The following is a 20,418-nucleotide window of genomic DNA, read 5'->3' on the forward strand; positions in this document are numbered from 1 at the left end:
AAAACACAAATGGTAAAACTGATTCATGCTAAATTAGGGTTCCTGAGGATCAAATTATATTTTGTTGTCTATCTTGAGCTATGGCATCCAGCATGATATAAAAATAGGATGACTCATGAATCAAACTGAATTTGGAAGGAATATATTTTTATTAGAATACTATTTTAAAACTTCTAGCAAATGTGAATTTTAAAATGAGAGATAGGAAACAATATGTAAGTATATTTTATCCTTTGGGATAAAAGTCTAAACAGTTAAAATGAATTGCTTCTTGCAGTGCAACGTATTTATGGGAACATTATTTTATTGGAATCATGTACTTTCCAATGTGGTCCAAGATCTCTTTAGTGCTAAGTCTCATAAGCTGAATAAAATCTGAAATTACTGCACAGAGGTGATCTTTTGGAGGGGGAAACGGACCTTAAAGTACTTTTGTTAGACATACAGCACTGCTGTGAGAGCAGAGGCCTGCCTGCATATAGCTGTTAGTCAAATTAGTTTCAGCAGTTCTTATAAAGCATGGAGAATGTTACTTATTTCTCTGTCCTCACTGCATATTTTCTTGTTTTCCAAATGTTTAAAAGGATTCTTCCTCCTCTTTGTACTAGGTTGGGTTTTACTCCCTTAGTTCCACAACTCTCCCCAGAATGCACTCTCCTTTCCAGGTTTTGAGTGCCCTAATGCTCAAAGCTATGCCTACAGTTCTTTGCCAGTACTGCCTTAAGCCTCTGCTTTGATACCCATTTGCTAGGGGTCCTCTGACCATCTCTCATTTTCTGATTGTCTAGAGACTATAATCTTATAAGAGTCTGGAGCACAGCACACTGTATTTTTATAATTTATGGAGCTGGTGTATTACAAAAGCTACACAATATATTTTATACATATATGTATATATATATTTTTTTTGTGCCACTTCTGGCAGAGCTCCAGGAAACAAACCAAGCCGGGGAGCAAAACCAGGTCAGATGCATGCAGCAAACACTTTACCCACTTCACTATATCTCTGCATTACATTTTTTTAATATGTAACTGGTGGGGGTGGCAGGTGTGTTCTACCATTTGAACCTCCAGTATAATTTTAAATAGCTCCTTGGTAGGCTTTTATTTAAAGTTTCTACTTTGATGACTTTAAATACTCAGCATTTAGAATGATGCCTGGCCTATAGTAGATGCACAATAAGGAGCTGTTGAATGAACTTTTTTGTTTATGGGTCCTACCCAGTGATGCTCAGGGCTTACTCCTAGCTCTGCACTCAGGGATACATATGGGATGCTGGGGTTTGAACACAGGTCAGCCACATGCAAGGCAAATGCCCTACCTGCTGTATGATCACTCTGGCCCCTGAATGAACTTTTTTTTTTTTTTTTTTGCTTTTTGGGTCACACCCAGCGATGCTCAGGGGTTACTCCTGGCCCTGCACTCAGAAATTACTCCTGGCAGTGTCTGGGGGACCATATGGGGTGGCAGGAGTTGAACCCGGGTCAGCCGCGTGCAAGGCAAACGCCCTACCCGCTGTGCTTTTGCTCCACCCTCCCAAACCCCAATGAACTTTTTATGAAGTAAGTACTCTCAGTTATTTTGTAGACAAGGAAGTTGCTCAACGCTGCTCCACCAGAATATGGCAGTTAATATCCCACACATTTATTGCACAATCCTGGGATTTTATTTTTCATGAATGTTTGGCAAGCTAGCTAGCTGATTAAGATCAGCACAAAAAGCATAGTACAGTGAAATGACCACGTAGGAACTATTTACCGGCAAAAGGGCAAGCAGACATGATTTTGTATGCACAGCATATATAACTGAAATTGCATTTTGGCATTAGAAAACATACATAGACTGAAAAGCATACTCTTAGTTTTGTCAAGGCATAAACTTGTTTTACTGATTTAAGTAACTTAGAACTATTGGAATAATGGTAAAGAAAGGCCCAAGGAATCTTTATATGAATAATGTAGCTGTAAGAAAAAATGGTGGGGAGATGGGGGAAATCTTAATCTTCAAAACAAGACACATCAATAGACAAACATGACTAAATTTGCTCCTAAATTTTCTCTCTTTAGAATTCTGGAAGGTGGGGCCTTTGGTTTGCTGCAGTTCGATCCCCCGAAATCCATTTGGTCTTCCAAGCACCACCAGGAATAGTTCCTAAGTGCAGAGCTGGGACCAACACCCCCTCCAACCAACCCTGGCCCCCAGCCAAGATCTATCCCTGTATCTAGATATCTGTATCTAGACATGCATCTCAAATTCTGGATATGTATGAGAGAACATGGCATCTGTGCACCGTGCATGGCATAAAAAGTAAAGATATAAGCTTAAATCACTCACATCGATTGTACTTTAATGATAATTTTGCCAGCTGTCATAACTTCATATGAACTTATTAAGATATTTATTAAACATAAATTATTATATTTCTTGGAAATGTATTAATGCAAAAAATTTTAAACGAAGAATCATATCCATAGCTATTTGAGATTGCATGTGATAACCATTGTGTTCCACTTTAAGATATTTTTATCCACACTAATTTTGTTTGAACATCCCCATATTAATTAAAAAAAAAAACCCAACACAATGATCTTAGTCATTATCCTACCTCTAAATCTTCTTTTTCATCGATCCTCTGTATATCTTGGAAGGCAGCAGTGTAGACTTCTAAAGCTTTGCCATGAAATAACATTTCAATTGTGATAAATTCTGAAAATATATTCTAAAAAAATAAAGATTTGAATTTAAACAATCATATAATTGGCTTGGTGAGTTTTAAAATTTATTCCTTACAATAACTGATGTTTATGCAATACAGAGGTGTCTGGCTTTATTTGCAGGGAAAAAACCTGGAATAAAGTTATGAAGATCTTTGGAAGCAATACCTTCAAACTGTGACATGTAATTAAAAAAATCAGACTAAAAGGAATACCAGTATGTACCATTTCCATGTGCCTATATAATAATATTCACAGTTCTGAAGTTGGTTATTTAGCAAAACCAACGTTCACATAATAGAATGATTCTTTATATAGGAATTACATTCCACTATATTTGAATATATGTCACTGTACTTTCTAACTACCAAGGAATTCCTAATAATATTCCTCCCACTGATAATAGGGCTTCTCAGTTTAAGATACATGACTTGCCCAGGGTTTCTCGAAGCAAACATTCAGTCTGACACTTGAACCTGATTTTCCAGTGGTCCTAGCTCTTACTGTACTGTGCTGTTCCTGCTGGAATAAATTTCTTTCAAAAACTGTTAAGTAAATTCTGTGAATATGGGGCTGGAGAAATAGTACAGTGGGTTAGGAACTTGCCTTACGCAACTGTAGGTTCAAACCTTAGTAACATGTATGGTCCCCAGCACTGCCAGAGTGATCTCTGAGCACTACTAGTTGTCCAAAAGCAACAAATAAGACGGGTCATTGGTATGCACCGATTAGTGCTCAGGCAGGCAGTGTGTGGGGGCCACTAGGGCCACATCCAGAGGTGCTCAGTGGGCCATGCAGTGCCAGAGATTAAACACGGGGCCTCACAGATCTGAGGCATGTTGTCTATCTCTTTAGCTGTCTCTCTGGCCCAAGTCTTAGACTAAGATCATGAGCAAAGAGAATAAATACAAGTAGGGTGAGATCGCTGGTAGTTAGGAAAAACTGCAAATATGGCTTCATAAAATAAGAATCCATAAAAGATCCATAAAAGAAAAATGATCATTTTTTTTCCCCCTCTTGGTTTTTGGGCTATGCCCAGCTGTGCTTATGAATCATTCCTGGTGGATTCAGGGGACCACACGGGATGCTGTTAATCAAATCTGGGTTGGTGCATGCAAGGCAAACACCACTCTTGCTGTACTACCTCTCTGGCCCAGGATCTTAACCTTTTCTTAATAATCACCTTGCCCTTTGTCAAAGTACACAATCAGAGCATGAATGTAGAAAGAAGTGGGCAGAATAAGAACAGCGTTGAAAAGATTCAATAGTTGTCCTCCTAGGGGTTGAACAGTCGATGGCTTAGGCTAGAAACTTCAAACACCCATTAACTTTTTCTTGTTCTCCTATAGCAGCCAACCAAATAGGAACAAAGTTTGGTTCCAACAGGTATATATATCACGGTCAGTGTCCTATGATTATTTTTTTTCATCTTCTTCTAAAGAATTAGAAAAGACACTACAAAAAGACTTTCGTCCCATGGAAACATCTGTATGTTAAAGTTGGCTCTTCAGAGTTACCAAACATGGGTGTCATTATAATGGCAAAGACTGTGTCTAAAATAAGAGACTGTCACATTATCTAGAGGATTTTGCTGTACTGGATTGACAACAGATTCTTCTTTTTTTTTTTTTAATTTTTGGGTCACACCTGGCAATGCTCAGGGGTTACTCCTGGTTCTGCATCCCAGGAATTACTCCTGGTGGTGCTCGGGGGACCATATGGGATGCTGGGAATCGAACCTGGGTCAGCTGCATGCAAGGCAAACACCCTACCCACTGTGCTATTGCTCCAGCCCTCGACAACAGATTATTCTAATAGCCAGATGTCAAGATACAACCTTGGATTTTCTATCAAGAATAGCTAGATACTGAGGATTCTTCAGAAGTAGGATGGCTTTTGGTCAGGGCTGGGCCTTATGTACTAAGTCTTCCTAAGGTGGTTTACTTGGTAGGAAGAGTCTTGTGCCTTGAGGAGTTTGAAAACTCATAGAGGGAAAACAGTAGAGCTCGGAGTTAATGACTAGTCAGCTGATGACTCCTATTTTGATTTTGGACCGCAGCTCAGTTTGATCACAGGAATAAATTATACGCTGTATGTTCCCTCAGAATACTAAAATTAGAGTATATGAAATCAATTATAAAAATTCATTATACTAATTAATTCTAGAATTATATGAAAATAATCATTTGCTCTTATTCAAGACTGGAAAAGAAAAACATTTCAGTTAGATTTAAGATTGGAACTACATTGTGAGTCCTTATTTAAGATGAATTCAGACAAGGTGAGATACACGTTTTATCATGTCAGATTAGTCAACTCTGTTTTTTCATCCCCCTCAGGTAAAATATTTAGAGCCTGTTTACTTATACTGATAGAAAAAGGTATTTTCCTTATCCTGTAAAATTACCTCATGAAGCCAAATCAAGTAATTTCTTTACTCCTATATTTAAATCTTAGGTAGGCTGTCACACTGTTTTTCACTAGTGAAATACAAACATATACAACCATATTACACCTAGACTTAAGTTTAGGTCTAATTCACATCTGTTTCACTGAGGATTACTGCAATAATTAAACAAGAATTTTAAATGCTTATTTTGTAGGAACTGCACTTTTATAAACCTTGGAAGGCATGTGGATAAGTTTCACTGAAGAGATACATGCAAATCCTAATACTCATAAGTAGAGAGTAAGAGGGAAATTGTCTGCCACAGAGGCAGGGGAAGGGGTGGCGGGAAACTGGGGACACTGGTGGTGGGAAGTGTACACCTTTGGAGGGATGGGTGTTCGATCACTATGACTGAAACTCAAATATGAAAGTTTTGTAACTGCTACTCATGGTGATTTAAAAAAAGATAACATGATTTATGATAAAAGAATCTACAACACTCATTTTTCAATGAAGACCTGGGATTCTGGGCTAACCCCTGTGGTACTCTGGGCCTGTTCCTGGCTCTGTGCTAGGAGTAACCCCTACTGGTGGTTGGGGGGTCAGATGTGGTGCTTGGGATTCAAATTCGCCCTCTGGCCCACTACAGACTTATTTAAAAGATAGTTTATCAACTCTGAGTCAACATTTTCCAATCTCGAAATTTAGTTTTTATGCTTAGTGAAAAGGACAAAATATCTTTTTATTTTGGGGCTCCACCTTATAGGTTGTACCATCTTTCCAGCTCCCTTGTACAGAGTATCTTTAATTTATAAATATTTTTCACCTGGAGGGTAATCACTCCCCCCCCCCCCCCGTTTCTGCCGTTAGTTTTGGGCCACACAGTCAGGGAACACCCCAGGAGGGCTCAGGGGCCCATTTAGGATATTGAGGCTCTAAGCCAGTCTGGTTGCTTGCAGGCAAGTGCCCTACCTGCTGTATTACACTCCTGCCTCTTAGGCCCCAATATTTGATAGTTGGGTTTAATACTTGGTAGTTGAATTATTCTGGGCCACACCCTGCAGTGTCGGTGGGCGGGGCTCTGTGCTCCTGGGAGCCTGTGCGGACGGGCTGAATGCTGACCTCACATGTACAGCTAGGGGCTCGGGCCACGTGCTGCCACTCCAGCCTCTGACTTAGTTCTTGATGAAACCTCTATTACAAACATAGGAAGATGGAACTGGCCTGCTTTATTTTGTATGCTTTTTGTCTATTAAAAACAATAATGGGGAATCAGCAGTATTACTATTTAGTGTTTGAGACTTAGAACTTTTGACCTAGGGGCCATGAAGTTTAATCACGAAAGAGATATATTTATGAGTATAGTAAGGAGAGAAAATTAACATCTTGACTAACAGAATTTCAGAGAACAACAGGTAGAGGGGGAAAGACAGTCACAGCAAGGAACAGCGAAGATAGAAGACAAATGGCTTAGGAAGATAAAGCGTCATTCAAGTTGTGCCTCAAACTTAACATTAGGTCAGTCACTCTCCTACCCCGATACCAAAATGTTCAACTTCCATATTAAAATTTCATTCCGTTTCCAGCAATGTGGAAACTACAGACAGCTCAACAGAATAAAGATAGTAAGTGATGAGGGGAGAAATTTCTATGGATCTGGAAATAATAAATTTAGGCATTTACCTCATTACCATGTGCAAAATACAGATTAAATATTTTAAAACAAATACTAAAAGTACTAAAAATCCCTAAAAAAAAAAAAGCAAGATTTGTCTATTTTGAGGATAAAGATAATTTCTCTAAGCATGGCATCAGAACCAAATTAAAACTTTAGGATGGCAAAAGCATCATAAGCAAGAAAATGGGAATGCACATTTACATTTCTCAATATAAGTTTACAAATGAAGATGAAGTACAGGTTAAGGCAACTCTAATGTACTAGAGAAAGTGGTATGTGGACCACAATAATATTCCAGCAGTCGGGTGCCTGTCTGGAACATGCTGACTCAAGTTCAATTCCTGGCGAGGTGCCAGGAATCTTGCCCCAGTCTCACCAGGAGTGGTCCCTGCACATAGAGCCAGGAGCCGGCCTCGAGTGAGCGCCACCGGGTGTGCCCCCTAAAAAGTCAAATGCTATTGAATATATCATAAAGCTGTTTTAGTAATATGAATTAAGGTAATGCTTTTTCAGTGACCACACTGAGTTATTAATACTTTATCGCTGTTATACTGGGGTACTCATGAAAGTAAAATGTAAACTTGTTCCAAGTTTGTGGGCAGATTTTTAAAAAATATGTATAAACTAGAATCTATCTCTATACATAAATACATATGCTCTTTGTATCAAAAATGTCATTTCTTCTGATTTATCCCCAAAGCATAACTAGAACAACAAAAATAAGCAGTGATACAATCAATACATCTACAATTACAAAAGTAGCCCAGATGTCCACTAAATCCACAAAGGAGGATTGGTAAAATACTTTTTTTTTTTTTAACACAGCAAAATACTCTTAAGACGCCAAAGATTTCTTTATATTATAAAGAAATGGTTTCTTAGCACAAATGTGTCTATAATATATTAAATCTTAAAAAAGATGCTATGTATAGTTTGGTGCCACGTAAATACAACTATAGTGTTAATGACAATAATATCACTTTTATATGGATGGTGTGAAAAGTATATTAATTTATATAGATGCTTAAAATGTGTGAATAGTCACTGGCTTAGATGAATCTCTTTCTTAAACAACTGTTTTAGTTACTGCATTTCTTGTATATGTACACAGAAAAAATTGGGAGATATAATCACAATGATGTTAATTCAGATGATTTCTGAATAGTGGAATTATTGCATTTTTTTTCTTAATGCTCTAAAAAGTACTAATTTTCAGTTTTCTAATAAAAATAAAGCTGTTGACATTAAATTCAGATGTTTCCTGCTTACATCAGCTACTTTACCAGATACAAGTTTCTGCTGCTGTTTTTTCCAGGTATGTTCTCTGGTCCAGAAGGTGTGTTCTCTGGGCCAGAGCCTTTCTTTAAACTCACCACCTAGTTAGTGATTTTCCTATTACATGGGAATAGTGATATAGGATTTTTTTCTCCTGAACCAATTTTTCTCAGAAGGACAAATTCTTAGCAGAATTCCTCTGAAACAAACATTTGTATAAAAATTGTACTACTTCTCTAACTTATAGTGTTATCAAAATTCAGATGAATTTATTAATTAAGTCCTCCTAAACACAGTAATACGAGTAGTGCTCACTATATCAATTATTTCTGCGCTGGGGGATGATGTGAAAGAAGTCAGAAGTTCTTCCCCTGTCTGGATTAGCACACTGATCTCGAACTAGGGGATCCTGAGCAGGATTCTTTGGTACCAAATGATCCCCTCCCTACCTGCTGTGCACTGCAGTAAGTGACTCTTGCTTAAAAAGAAAGTATGTTCTGTGTTTGTTTCTCTGAAGATGAGTGACATCAACAATTTTGACTTTTTCAAGAATTTGTGAAACATGACAAAAATCAGACTGACAATATCTAAATATTATCTGTTTGAAAGAAGGGGATTGTAAGAATCTTTTCTAGCTGATCTTTGAGAGTTTTCATATGATATATGTGCATTCCTCTTTATCATGCAAGATCTAAAATGAAATCTAATTTGGAAAGAAAAGAATACGAGTGAGGAGAAAAACATACGGTAAGGAGAATAAGAACCCTGATGGCCTCTCTCAATGTCTATGGAATTCCATTTTCTGCTGTTTGTCCCTGTCCCGGGGGACTGCATTGTAAGCAGGTTTGTAACACAACACGATTTTGTTTACAGAAAATCCTACAGAATCTACTAAAAAAAAACAAAACAAAAAACCGTTAGAGTAAATGACTTCTACAGGGTTTCAGGATAGAAGATCTTTATACAAAAATCAGTTTAACTTTTGTGCATTTACAGTGAATAATAAAAAGCAAATAATAATCACCACAACAATGATAATGAGGAAAAGCATTCTATTTGCAAGAGCATCAGGAAAAATTTTAAGTGTCAGACTTACACTCTGAAAACCATGCACTATCAAAATAAAGGTTAAAACACAGTGGTACAGGGATTAGAACACAGTGGTGCAGAGTACAGGGATTAAGGCTTGTGATTTGTGAGCAGCCTACACTGATTCTATCCCTGTGCTACTTTGTCACCACCTGGTCGTCTCCTGCAGCTCTCAGGCCCCTGAGCACTGCTGGGTGTGGCCCTGAGCAAGTGTACCCTCCTGTCCTCACAACAGACCTCTTGGCTAGTTGGCTGAGAATTGCTGGGAAGGGCCCTGAACTTTCTGAGCACTGCTTGGGAGCCCCCCCATGGACTGGAGGCACTTGAAATAGCAGTACTCCCAAACATCAGGCTAGATGCAATTCCTATTGCAGTTGGGTGACTCCTTATAGACAGTGACAGATTCTAACATTACGATGGAATTCTAACAGATCCAGAACAGTCAAAATAATCTAAAAGAGAAAACACGTCTCAGCAGCCCACCTCCACAACTCGGACCCTTTGTTTGTTCCTCCGAGCTCTCAGGTAAGGGTAACCTTCTCGCTGACATCCCCAAGGGTTTTCTGGGCCTGAACTGGATTCCTTTCCAGCTGGGTCCTGGCACGCCTGAGCTCTACCACCTCAGCAAAGCCCAGCCCCACCGCTCCTGAACTTCATGGCCGTGCGCACTACAGCTTTCCTCACCACACCTCACACTGCCCATTCTTATCCTCCCTGTCCCTGGGTGAAGTCAGCCAGGGAAGGAAAAGAGCAGCCCCCAGCCTAATCTCTCAACAGGTCACTAGGGGTGCTGATTACAAAGGGTCACCCTCAGCAGAGCAGGAACACAGCTGACACAACGGGGAAGGAACAGAGATGCCCAGGAAGCTCAGTGACTGAAAATAATAGCACAGAAGGCTCTACCCATACCAGCCAACTCCAAACTCGCAGAGAATGACTTTGAGCACACCAGGGTGATGATGTGAGTTCAATGAAATGATGGCAGGGCAAAGCACAAGAAAGTATGAGCCAAATGAGAAAATCACAATTAGAAGTCACAGTTGATAAACACAGTGGTGATATTAAAAAGCTCAAACTTCTAAAATATAACAAGATGGAAACAAGTCTAAAAAGAAATCAATAGCATAACAGAACTACCGGATGAGTTCAAGAGGAGCAATACAAAACATATTGGTGTCCTTGAAGAGCAGGAAGGGAAATTTTCTGAAGAACCGTTAAAGAAATCAGAGTAAGAATTTCCCAGAGTTCAGGAGTGCAGGCATCCTGATTCAGAAGGCCAAAAATATTCCAGGAAAAATACCCAAACAAACTCCAAGACATAACCAACATAACCAGAATGACATAACCAGAGTATCGAAAGCAACAAGATGAAAAAAGAAATTTACAAATGCAACAGATTGGTGGGATATAGTAAAACAAACGAAAACAAAAATACCCCCTCCCTCACTAAAGTCAAAACAAAAATACCTCAATGAAATGAACCCTTCACCAAGAACACTATCGAGCTAGATCACCATTCCTATTTGAATGACAGAAAGCTTCATGAACAGGGGACAGGTAACAGCATAGGGAATGAATAGCCTTGAGATCAGTTTTGCAAGAAATGATAAAAGGAGCTCCTTTTAAAGACAAGACAAACTTCTAGGCACTGCCCCACTGAGAATGGCATTCACGCATGATGCTTGGGGCTGTCCTCTACTACCTGAAGAAAGGTCTGTTTATTCCTAACTTGTTTTGTACTTTTTAGCAATGAATTGGTTTCATTTATATTAAATGTTCTATGTCTATTTAGGTGACTTTTTTATATTCACAGAAATTTTCAATGTAATCTTTTACTTGATGATGATGATATATGATATATATACACAGTGGACTGGAGCGATAGCACAGTGGGTAGGGCGTTTGCCTTGCACGTGGCCAACCTGGGTTCGATTCTTCTGTCTCTCTTGGAGAGCATGGCAAGCTACCGAGAATATTCTGCCTGCATGGCAGAGCCTGGCAAGTTACCCGTGGTGTATTCAATATGCCAAAAACAGTAACAAGTCTCACAATGGATACGTTACTGGTGCCCGCTCGAGCAATCGATGAACAAAGGGATGACAGTGCTATAGTGCTAATCTTTTACTTGTTATGCAGATACTTAAAGTATTATCTGTATGTCCTAACATAAGCCCAATATTGTTTTTTAAAGATCAAACATACTTTTAAACTTACAGGCCTATTCACATTTTATTTCAAACACTTCTAATTCTCCTCTACTCACTCTTACTAGATTCTGCATTTGTACGACTTATATCTATTTCATGTAAATTTTATGTGAATTTACATAGAATTATTCGTACTCTTTGAAAAATTTGTATACTTGTAAAAAAGAGTTTTCCTCTAATTTGTTTAAGCCTAAAATACTTATCTTTAAAACATTTTAATGTTTTTATCAAGGCACTGTGATTTACAAAGTCGTTTATCACAGTTCCAGGCATCCAGCTCAGCACTAATCCCACCACCAGCGTCAACTTTCCTCCACCAAGGTCCTCAGGCTCTCTCCACCTCCCGGCTGCTCCTTAACAGGCAGAGTTTTGTTGGGTTATTGTAGTTTGGGTCTCCTGTTGCTGGCCCTGTGCTTTAGATATGTAAATATACTGCACCTCTACACCACGTTAAGCTGAGATTCCTGACCCCTGAGCCTTACCTTTGCCCACCTCTTCTACCTTCAGTTTCTTTTCTCTGTCCTTACTTCCGTAACCTAGGAATCAGGGAGACCCCTATGTGACACCTTGCACTCCCTTGTCCTGTTCTGTACACCAAAGGAAAGTGAGCACACAGGTATTTATCCTCCTCCTGGTTTAGGATAGTACCCTCTAGTCTTTTCTTTGCTTCTGGGTCACACCCGGCGTTGCTCAGGGGTTACTCCTGGCTCTGCACTCAGGAATTACCCCTAGCGGTGCTCAGGGGACCATATGGGATGCTGGGAATTGAACCCGGGTCGGCCACGTGCAAGGCAAACGCCCTCCCCGCTGTGCTATCGCTCCAGCCCAGTCCTTTCAAGTTGTAGTGAATTATGGGATTTTTCTGTTTCTTACAGCTGCCATAGTATACCATATTGTTCATATGCTACACCTTCATTATCCACTCATCTGCTGTTGGACATCTAGGTTGATTCCACAGTCTAGTGCTTAATAAATAAATAATGGTGCACATTTGTCCTTTTCAGTGTTTTTGTGTCTTAGGGGAAAGAGACCCATATGGAATTACTGGGTAATAGGGCTAGTCTTTTCTGAGAAATGTTCACACTATTTCTTTCCATGGGGGTTGAACCAGGTAACATTCCCACCAGCAATGGATGAGAGTTCCTTTTAACTATATTCCTGCTAATGAACTGTTCCCCCTTCTTTTTTAAAAAATATGCCATTCTCAAAGAGATACCTCACTGACATCTTGATTTGGATTTTCCTGAAAATAAGTGATCACTCTTTCATGTTCCTATTGGCCATCCATGTCTTCTTTAGTATTTTCTACTGTTTTGATAGGGTTTTAAAAAAATTGCTGTTGACCTTTGTGAGTCCTTTATATAATTTGGATACTAACCTTGTATATGATATGCTGAGTGCAAATAACATCTACTCAGGGGTGTCCTTTAGTTTTAGTCTGTGTTTCTTCTGCAGAAACTTTGCAGTCCCATAATGTTTATTTTTATTTCTGTGGCTTTTGCCAATTGAAACATATAATGGAGATACTTTCAAGGTCCAAATCTTGGAGTTTCTGCGATCTTCAATGATTTTTGGATTGCACTCTGATCTCAAGGTTTCAAACCCATTGTGAATTTACTTTTGTGTAAGGTGAGTATGGATCCAGCCTTTTTATTTTAAACAAGTGGTCATCTAGTTTTATAACATTAAAGAGACTATCTTTACTCCATTTCAAGTATGCAGCCCCTTTGTCGAATATTACTTGACCATAGATCTTAGGGTTTGTCTTTGGGTTCTTGAGCTTAAGCCATTGGGCAGAGGGTTTACCTTAGTCCAGTACCTTTATTGCAGTTTCAAGCTAGGTGATGAGATACCTCTCCATTTATTTCTCAGTATGGCTTTGGCTATTCAGGGTGGTTTAAAAATAGTATAACATGCCTCTACTCCACCAATGTGCCCAAAGCCCCTGGTTCCTGACTGTGACTTTTCATCTGCCTCTTCTTACTTGCCCCCTCAATTTCTTTCCTTCCTTGTCCACGTTCCTATGTTCTACGTTCCAGGTATCCCTTTAATACCTTGCATTCCCGCATGCTGTTATTCTATATACCACAGATTGCTAGATCACCTTTGTCCTTCTGACTTAACATCATATCCTCCAGTTCTATCCAAGTTGTAGAAAACTGCATGACCTCATCATGCCTCATAGTTGCACAGTATTGCACTATGTAAACATATCACACCTTCACAATCTACTTATCTGCTATTGGGACTCATCTTGATTCCACAGCCTGACCAGAGTACTAAGTGTTCACTGAATAATGGTGTGCAAATGTCCTTTTGAATTAGTGTTTTTGTGTCCTGGGGGTAAATACTCGGAAGTAGGGTTGCTAGGTTGTTATGGCAGTCCTATTCTTACTTTTCGGCAAAATCTTCAAATTATTTTCCATATGGGTTGAATCAGGCATCATTCCTGCCAATAGTGGATGAGAGTTCATTTACTACAACATCCCTGCCCACGCAGACTGGTTAGAGTTTGACATCTGCCATTCTCACAATGGTGTGAGAGGATATCTCATTGTCTTGATTTGTGTTTCACTGATGATAAAATCTGAGGAATGATACAGAGCTTCATGGACAGGTAACAGCTTAGGGAATTTGTAACCTTGAAACCACTTTTGCAAGAAGTGTTAAAGGACCTTCTATAAAAGACAAGACAAACTCTCAGCACTGTGCCATCGACTCAATTCATGGTGCCTATGGTTCTCTCTACTAGATTAAGAAAGATCTGTTTCTTCCTAACTTGCTAATAACTTTTTCAATAATGAACTAATGTTTCACTTATATTAAATGTTCAGGGTCTATTCAGGTGTCTATTTTTACATCATGGTTATTTTCAATGCATTTTTTTAACTTATAGATACTTAAGCATTATGTACAACACTTTTAAACATTAATCCAATACTACCCTTTTAGTATCAAACACACAGACTTTTAAAGGTCTATTTCAGATTTTCCTCTGATTTTTAAAAAACTCTCCTTGTACTGAATTGTATATATGTAGGATTCAAATCTATTGCATAGTTTTTTTTAACATCAATTATTCATCATTATTAAAATTTATATAGAATAAAAGATAAACAGTTTTGGGAACTTTTATCAACTTATCACTCACAATTTTGTGGAATTTCAGTTTAGCTTTACTTATCTACCTATGTGTAGGTGTCAGTACCTCCACAATGAAAAGAAAAAGATTGCCTCATTTGTGGGCTATAAAGAAACAGTAGAGAACAACAGATGGCCCAAAGCATCGAAATTAGAGATTCTGTCTACAGAACTGAGCTTACCTGGCAGGGGGCAAGGCTGGAAGAGGCCCTTGGGACATTGGTGGAGGGAAGCGGGTGCTCTGATGATGGGTGTGATGTTGGAACGATGTATGTATGAGAGTTTAATTAACATATTGTAAATCCTGGTACCTCAATAAAAATAGTAAAGAAAAAAGATAAGAGAACATAGTAGAACTCTTACAGTCTGGTAACCTACCAAACAATGTTAATTAAGACTAGTATTAGCATAAGAATAGACATATAGAACAAGGAAAGAAGAATTCAAAATCAGATCAATTAACTGATTTTCAACAAGGGTACTGAGACAATTGAACAGGGAAAGAATAGTCTTAACAAATAGTACGAGGACGATGCATAGTCATAGAATAGAATGAGATTTAATTTGAGCATACACTATATGAAAATCCATTCCAATGAACTGAAGAAATACATAACAATATAAACTACAAAACTGTTAAAACAAAAATCTTCATGATCATGAATTTGAAGTAACTATTAGATATGGCAATAAAAGCATCAGCAACAAAATAGAAAAGTGATTTCATTCATCTTAAAACTTATGGCTTTAAGGACTAAAGAAATTAAAGAAATTCGTACTAGACCATAGTCTGACCTATAGAGAACCGTAGATCAATCATAAAAGACCAAAACGACTAAAATAATGGTTATAATATGATAGACATTTCAAGAATGATATATAAATATTCAACAAACAGGAAAATGCTAATCAAAACTATAGTGAGATAAGACTAAAGGCTACACTGCAAAAGACAGATGAATGTCAAACACTGGAGAATCCAAAGAAACTGGAACCCTCATAAACAACCAGTAGGAATAGTATAACCATGTTGTAAAACAATCTGACCTGCCATTAAACAATTAAAGATAATGACTAATCACCAATTCTACTAGGTATATACTCAGATCAATGAAAATTTACATCCATACTAAAACCTGTACATATATGGTTAGGCTCATAAAAGTAGCCTGATCACTAATAACCAAAAGGTACAAAGAACCCAAAACCGCTATCTGATGAAGGGATAATGAAAATGTAATATTTGTACATTGGAGTATTATTTGATTTTAAAAAGATTCAATGATGCACTCAGATATGGATGAGCCGTGAAAGCCTGCTAAATGAAAGCCTGTCATAAAGACCATGTATTTTCCTATTTGATTTATAGGAAATGTCCAGAGTGGCCAAATCCACAGATAAGGGAGATCAGTGCTGGCTGCCCGGGGCCGGGATGGTACGTGTGGTGAGGAGAAGAGGCAGAGAGCGAAAGGCCAGCCCGGGCAGTGAGAACTGTACCTGGGAATTGTGCACTCACTCTCTGCAGTTTTATTTGTGCTCAGGAAATGAAAAACACCCGTGTAAGGTAGCCAGCATGCAGGTGGAACACTCAAGTGACGTCAAGATTCAGAGGACAGGGGCCTGGAGAGATCAAAGACGGGAGCACAAGCTTTGCATGGGGAAGATCCAAACGATATCCCCAGCACACCATGGGCCCTGAGCACTCCTGAGGGAACCATGAGCACACACATGACATACATTGCCACGTGTACAAGAGTGTTTTGCAGGCAAAAGGAACAGTGGAGTGGTGGAGTGAGGAATAAGACTCATCACTACAGCAGGCCTCAGATGGCAGTGAAAGAAAGGCAAGAGTCTCCATTTTCATCTTCCAAGTAAAGCGAATTATGTTACTACCCCAACGCCCCTCCAAGAGATGTCAAGCAACTGTTCCACACTGCCCGTAATCCTGTCTTAGGCTAGCTTCCTGGAACTGCAACCAAAGGATCCAGCAGAGTGCACAGTGCTTTGAAAGGCTTTTGGACACGAATGGGTCTTTCAGAACCGAACCACTGTCTTTGGAGCTTAGCTGTCAGAAAAACTAAACTCTTTCAAGTCTTTCAAACTATGACCGGAAACATTTTTTTCATTTGTTTTGATTTTGGGGCTTAGTCCTGGTTCTGTGCTCAGGGATCACGTTCTTGGGGGAACTCTGTGAGGTGCTGGGGATTGAACTGCAGTGCCCCTTACCCCTGTACTCTCTGGGACAAGGATTTTTTTCAAGTAGAGCACAAACTTGGCATGTGTGATCTCTTCTTGGGGGGTGGCCCTGCCTGCTCTCATGTCTAAGGCGCACAGCCTCAAGCACGCCAGAGTGCTCCTGGGCCCAAGTACTGCCAGTGTGGCTCCCACAACAACAAAAACATTGTGAGCTGATGACTTACTTGGCTACAGCCAACAGTGCTCAGAACTTAATTCTTGACTCTGTGCTCAGGGACCACTCCTGGTGGGGGACCAAGTGGGGATGCAGGGGATCAAACCCAGGTGGAGGCCAATGCCCTCCCTGTTGTACTACTGCTCCAACCTTAGACTGTCTGTATTGGTACACTACCGAATATTCATCCCTTCTACCAAAAGAGGTGAAAGTGGGCTGGAGTGATAGCACAGGGGTAGGGCGTTTGCCTTTCACGCGGTCGACCAGTGTTCAATTCCTCCGCCCCTCTCGGAGAGCCCGGCAAGCTACGGAGAGTATCATGCCCACACGGCAGAGCCTGGCAAGCTACCCGTGGCGTATTGGAGATGCCAAAAACAGTAACAATAAGTTTCACAGTGAGAGATGTTACTGGTACCCGCTCGAACAAATCGAAGAGCAATGGGCAGAAAATAATTTTTAAAAAAATCCCATAACTTCCAAAAGCAAGATGTTTTGTGAGCTGGCACAAAGAGAGGCTTAATCTAGGACCCTCTGCAGCTCACCTTTAGATGAGCTGTTTTAAAGGACAAATAATGGTCATAAGGAATTCTTAAAATCTTTCCAAGATGCCTAGGAAGAAGTCCCTGCACACCTTCTCAAGCCCATCATCCCAAAGGATTCATATTTACCAATGTTAACAATAAGGCAACTTTTGTTAGGATATTGTTAACTAAAATGCCTTATCTTGATATCGTAAATTTATCTGTTTGCTACTTTTGTTCTTCCTTATTTGCTAATAGTTTTTATAAAAAGTTAATGATACAAAGAGCTGGGGATATGGCTCATGGCAAAGGACATGCCTTATGTGCATGAGACATAGGTGCAAACCATGGCACTGAAAACATAACAACAATATTATAATAGAAAGCACAGAACTTTAGAATACTTCATTGGCTTATGGCTCGAATTTGGGTCATGGTATTTTGATGTTACTTTATAAAATGTAATTATTTAGTTTTTCATGTAGTATGTAAACTCACGGAGTTAAAATAAAAATTAAAATAAAAGATAATTTATGTAAAGTGTCTGGAATCATGCCTGATTAAAAGGAAAAACGTAACTCTCAGTACCCTCTGACTAAGTATGTGGTAAGAGTTGAAAATGTGACCTCTGGCTGGGAATACAGCCCTTTACTATTTCCTTAAGAAAATAACATTCAATGTTCTTTTCATTGAAATATTTCCCAAAATAACTTTGAAAGTGTAAATGCTTTTCACAGGGGATATTTTTGAATAAGAATTAAAAAAAAGAATAATCTAAATTTTTAAAAATGCAGTTAGAAACCTTTTGGATCTTTTTGTTTGTCTTGGTTTTGGTTTGTAGGATACCTGGTGGTGCCCAGGGCTTCCGGAGAGCAGCCGAGCGCTGTGCTCAGGGACAATCCTGGTGGGCTTGAAGGACCACATGGAAAGCCGGGGACTGAACCTGGGCTGGCTGTGTTCAGGCAAATTCCCTACCCGATCTCAACTGCTCCAGGACCCCCTTTTGAGCTTTTTATTTTTCTTTTTGGGTCACACCCGGCATGCACTCAGGAATCACTCCTGATGGTGCTCCGGGGACCATTTGGGATGCTGGGAATCGAACCTGGGTCGGCCACATGCAAAGCTAAGGCCCTACCCGCTGTCAATCGCTCCAGCCCCGCCCCCTTGAATCTTAATGGTTACTTTATTACCTTTATGTCCTTTATTTTCTGTCTTTCAAAATTGTCAATAGTTTCCTCCAAATGACGAGTTGTTCGAGTAGCGTCTATTGTAGCTCTTTGTAATTCAGTTTCTGCCTGCAAAAGCAATCCCCCAACCAAATATATTGGGAAAAAAAAAATCAAGTCAGGCTTTATTCATTAGGAGACTATTAAAGTGTTACCATAGCACTATTGGCACTTTCTGGCATCACCGTTTATAAACTGCTCAAATATATTTTACTACATAAAATAAAATGCCATATATATTACATGCAGAAAAACGTTACGTCTCTTATGTAACATGACTTATCATCTCTAACAGAAGAAAACAAATGCTTCCTTTTCTTTCCCCGTCACCCCGATGACCTTATTTATTTATTTATTTATTTTGCTTTTTGGCTCACACCCAGCGATGCTCAGGGGTTACTCCTGGCTCTGCACTCAGGAATTACTCCTGGCAGTGCTTTGGGGACCATGTGAAATGCAGGGGATTGAACCTGGGTTGGGCACATGCAAACGCCCTACCCACTATGCTATCGCTCCACCCACCCCCCCCATGACTTATTTTAAAACAACTTTCCAAATCTTCTACTGCTTTCATCTACTTCCCTGTTAATATCATTTCATTTACCATACTATTTCTTTTCTTTCTTTTTTTATCCCTAAAAAAGAAAGGACTTCTGCCCTATTTTTCAATTTTCTATAATATCCTTATCAGGTAGAGTAGAATATATACTACAAATACTAATTTTCTTTTTTTTTTTTTCTTTTTGGGTCACACCTGGCGATGCACAGGGGTTACTCTTGGCTCTGCACTCAGGAATTACCCCTGGCCGTGCTCAGGGGACCATATGGGATGCTGGGATTTGAACCCAGGTCGGCCGCGTGCAAGGCAAACGCCCTACCCGCTGTGCTATCTCTCCAGCCCCAAATACTAATTTTCAACATGGGTTTTCGGTTTGTATATTCTTACAAGCTAAGGATATTATGTTATTACTACTCAGTTAATGCTTATTATAAAAAAATGTACATATTAGTAAGTAATAAGTTAGATGGCAAGTTTAATGCTTTGTTTAATATACTCATGACGAATCTTCACACTACTAGATCTGTCTTGTACCATCGCTCTCACTGCCACTACTCACGTGCAGCTGCTACTACATTTAAATTAAAACCACATGGAAAGTAACTGGTTCCCTAGTTCCTAGAGATATTTCCTGACAGCACTGTAAAGCAGAGAGGGCAGTTCCAAGCTAATAATGTATTTCTCTTTTGAAAGGAAGCATCTCAGGCGTGGGAGATAGTGCGGGTCCAGGCACGTGCCTTGGATGCCCCCAAGCCCCATTCCATCCCTCGGCAGGCTGGGTGTGTCCCCAGAGCTGCCCCGCACTGAGATGACACCGGGGGCTGTGGTACTGCAGCCGGAGCACAGAGCAGGCCCAGGCCCGATAATGAATCACCGGCCAGTTCGCCACTGCAGCTGGGGCAGCTCCCAGACGCCCGAGCCCTGCTTGAGAGGTCCCCAAAGAATTCAAGTCTCCTTAGGACAAGTTATCCCCAAATACCTGTTCACGGTTAGCAGAGACATTAAGAACATATGCACATGTACTTTGTTTCGTTATATTTTGGGGGTCACACGAGGGCTACTCCCAGCCGGGCACACAGGGCTGTGCCTAGTGTCGAATCTGGGTCCTCGGAATGATCGCTCTGGCCCCAATTTTAAATTCTAATGGTTTTATTTCCTGTTAGTATTAGATCATAAATCATTACTAGTTAGTCCACGGGGAAAATTTC

At 39.7% G+C, this 20,418-nt stretch overlaps 1 protein-coding gene across 1 annotated transcript in view; it reads right to left on the reverse strand.

Moving 5' to 3' along the window:
• CIBAR1 (CBY1 interacting BAR domain containing 1) overlaps positions 1-20,418 on the reverse strand; it is a 34,758-nt gene that overhangs the window by 6,603 nt on the left and 7,737 nt on the right. The window contains exons 6-7 of the mRNA XM_055125481.1: positions 18,616-18,720; positions 2,607-2,720 (exon numbers count right to left, since the gene is read on the reverse strand). Of these exons, the coding sequence (XP_054981456.1) occupies positions 2,607-2,720; positions 18,616-18,720 (219 nt within the window). The remainder of the gene's footprint in view (positions 1-2,606; positions 2,721-18,615; positions 18,721-20,418) is intronic.

Source organism: Sorex araneus, chromosome 2, assembly GCF_027595985.1.
Source record: "Sorex araneus isolate mSorAra2 chromosome 2, mSorAra2.pri, whole genome shotgun sequence".
NCBI classification, from domain to species: domain Eukaryota; kingdom Metazoa; phylum Chordata; class Mammalia; order Eulipotyphla; family Soricidae; genus Sorex; species Sorex araneus.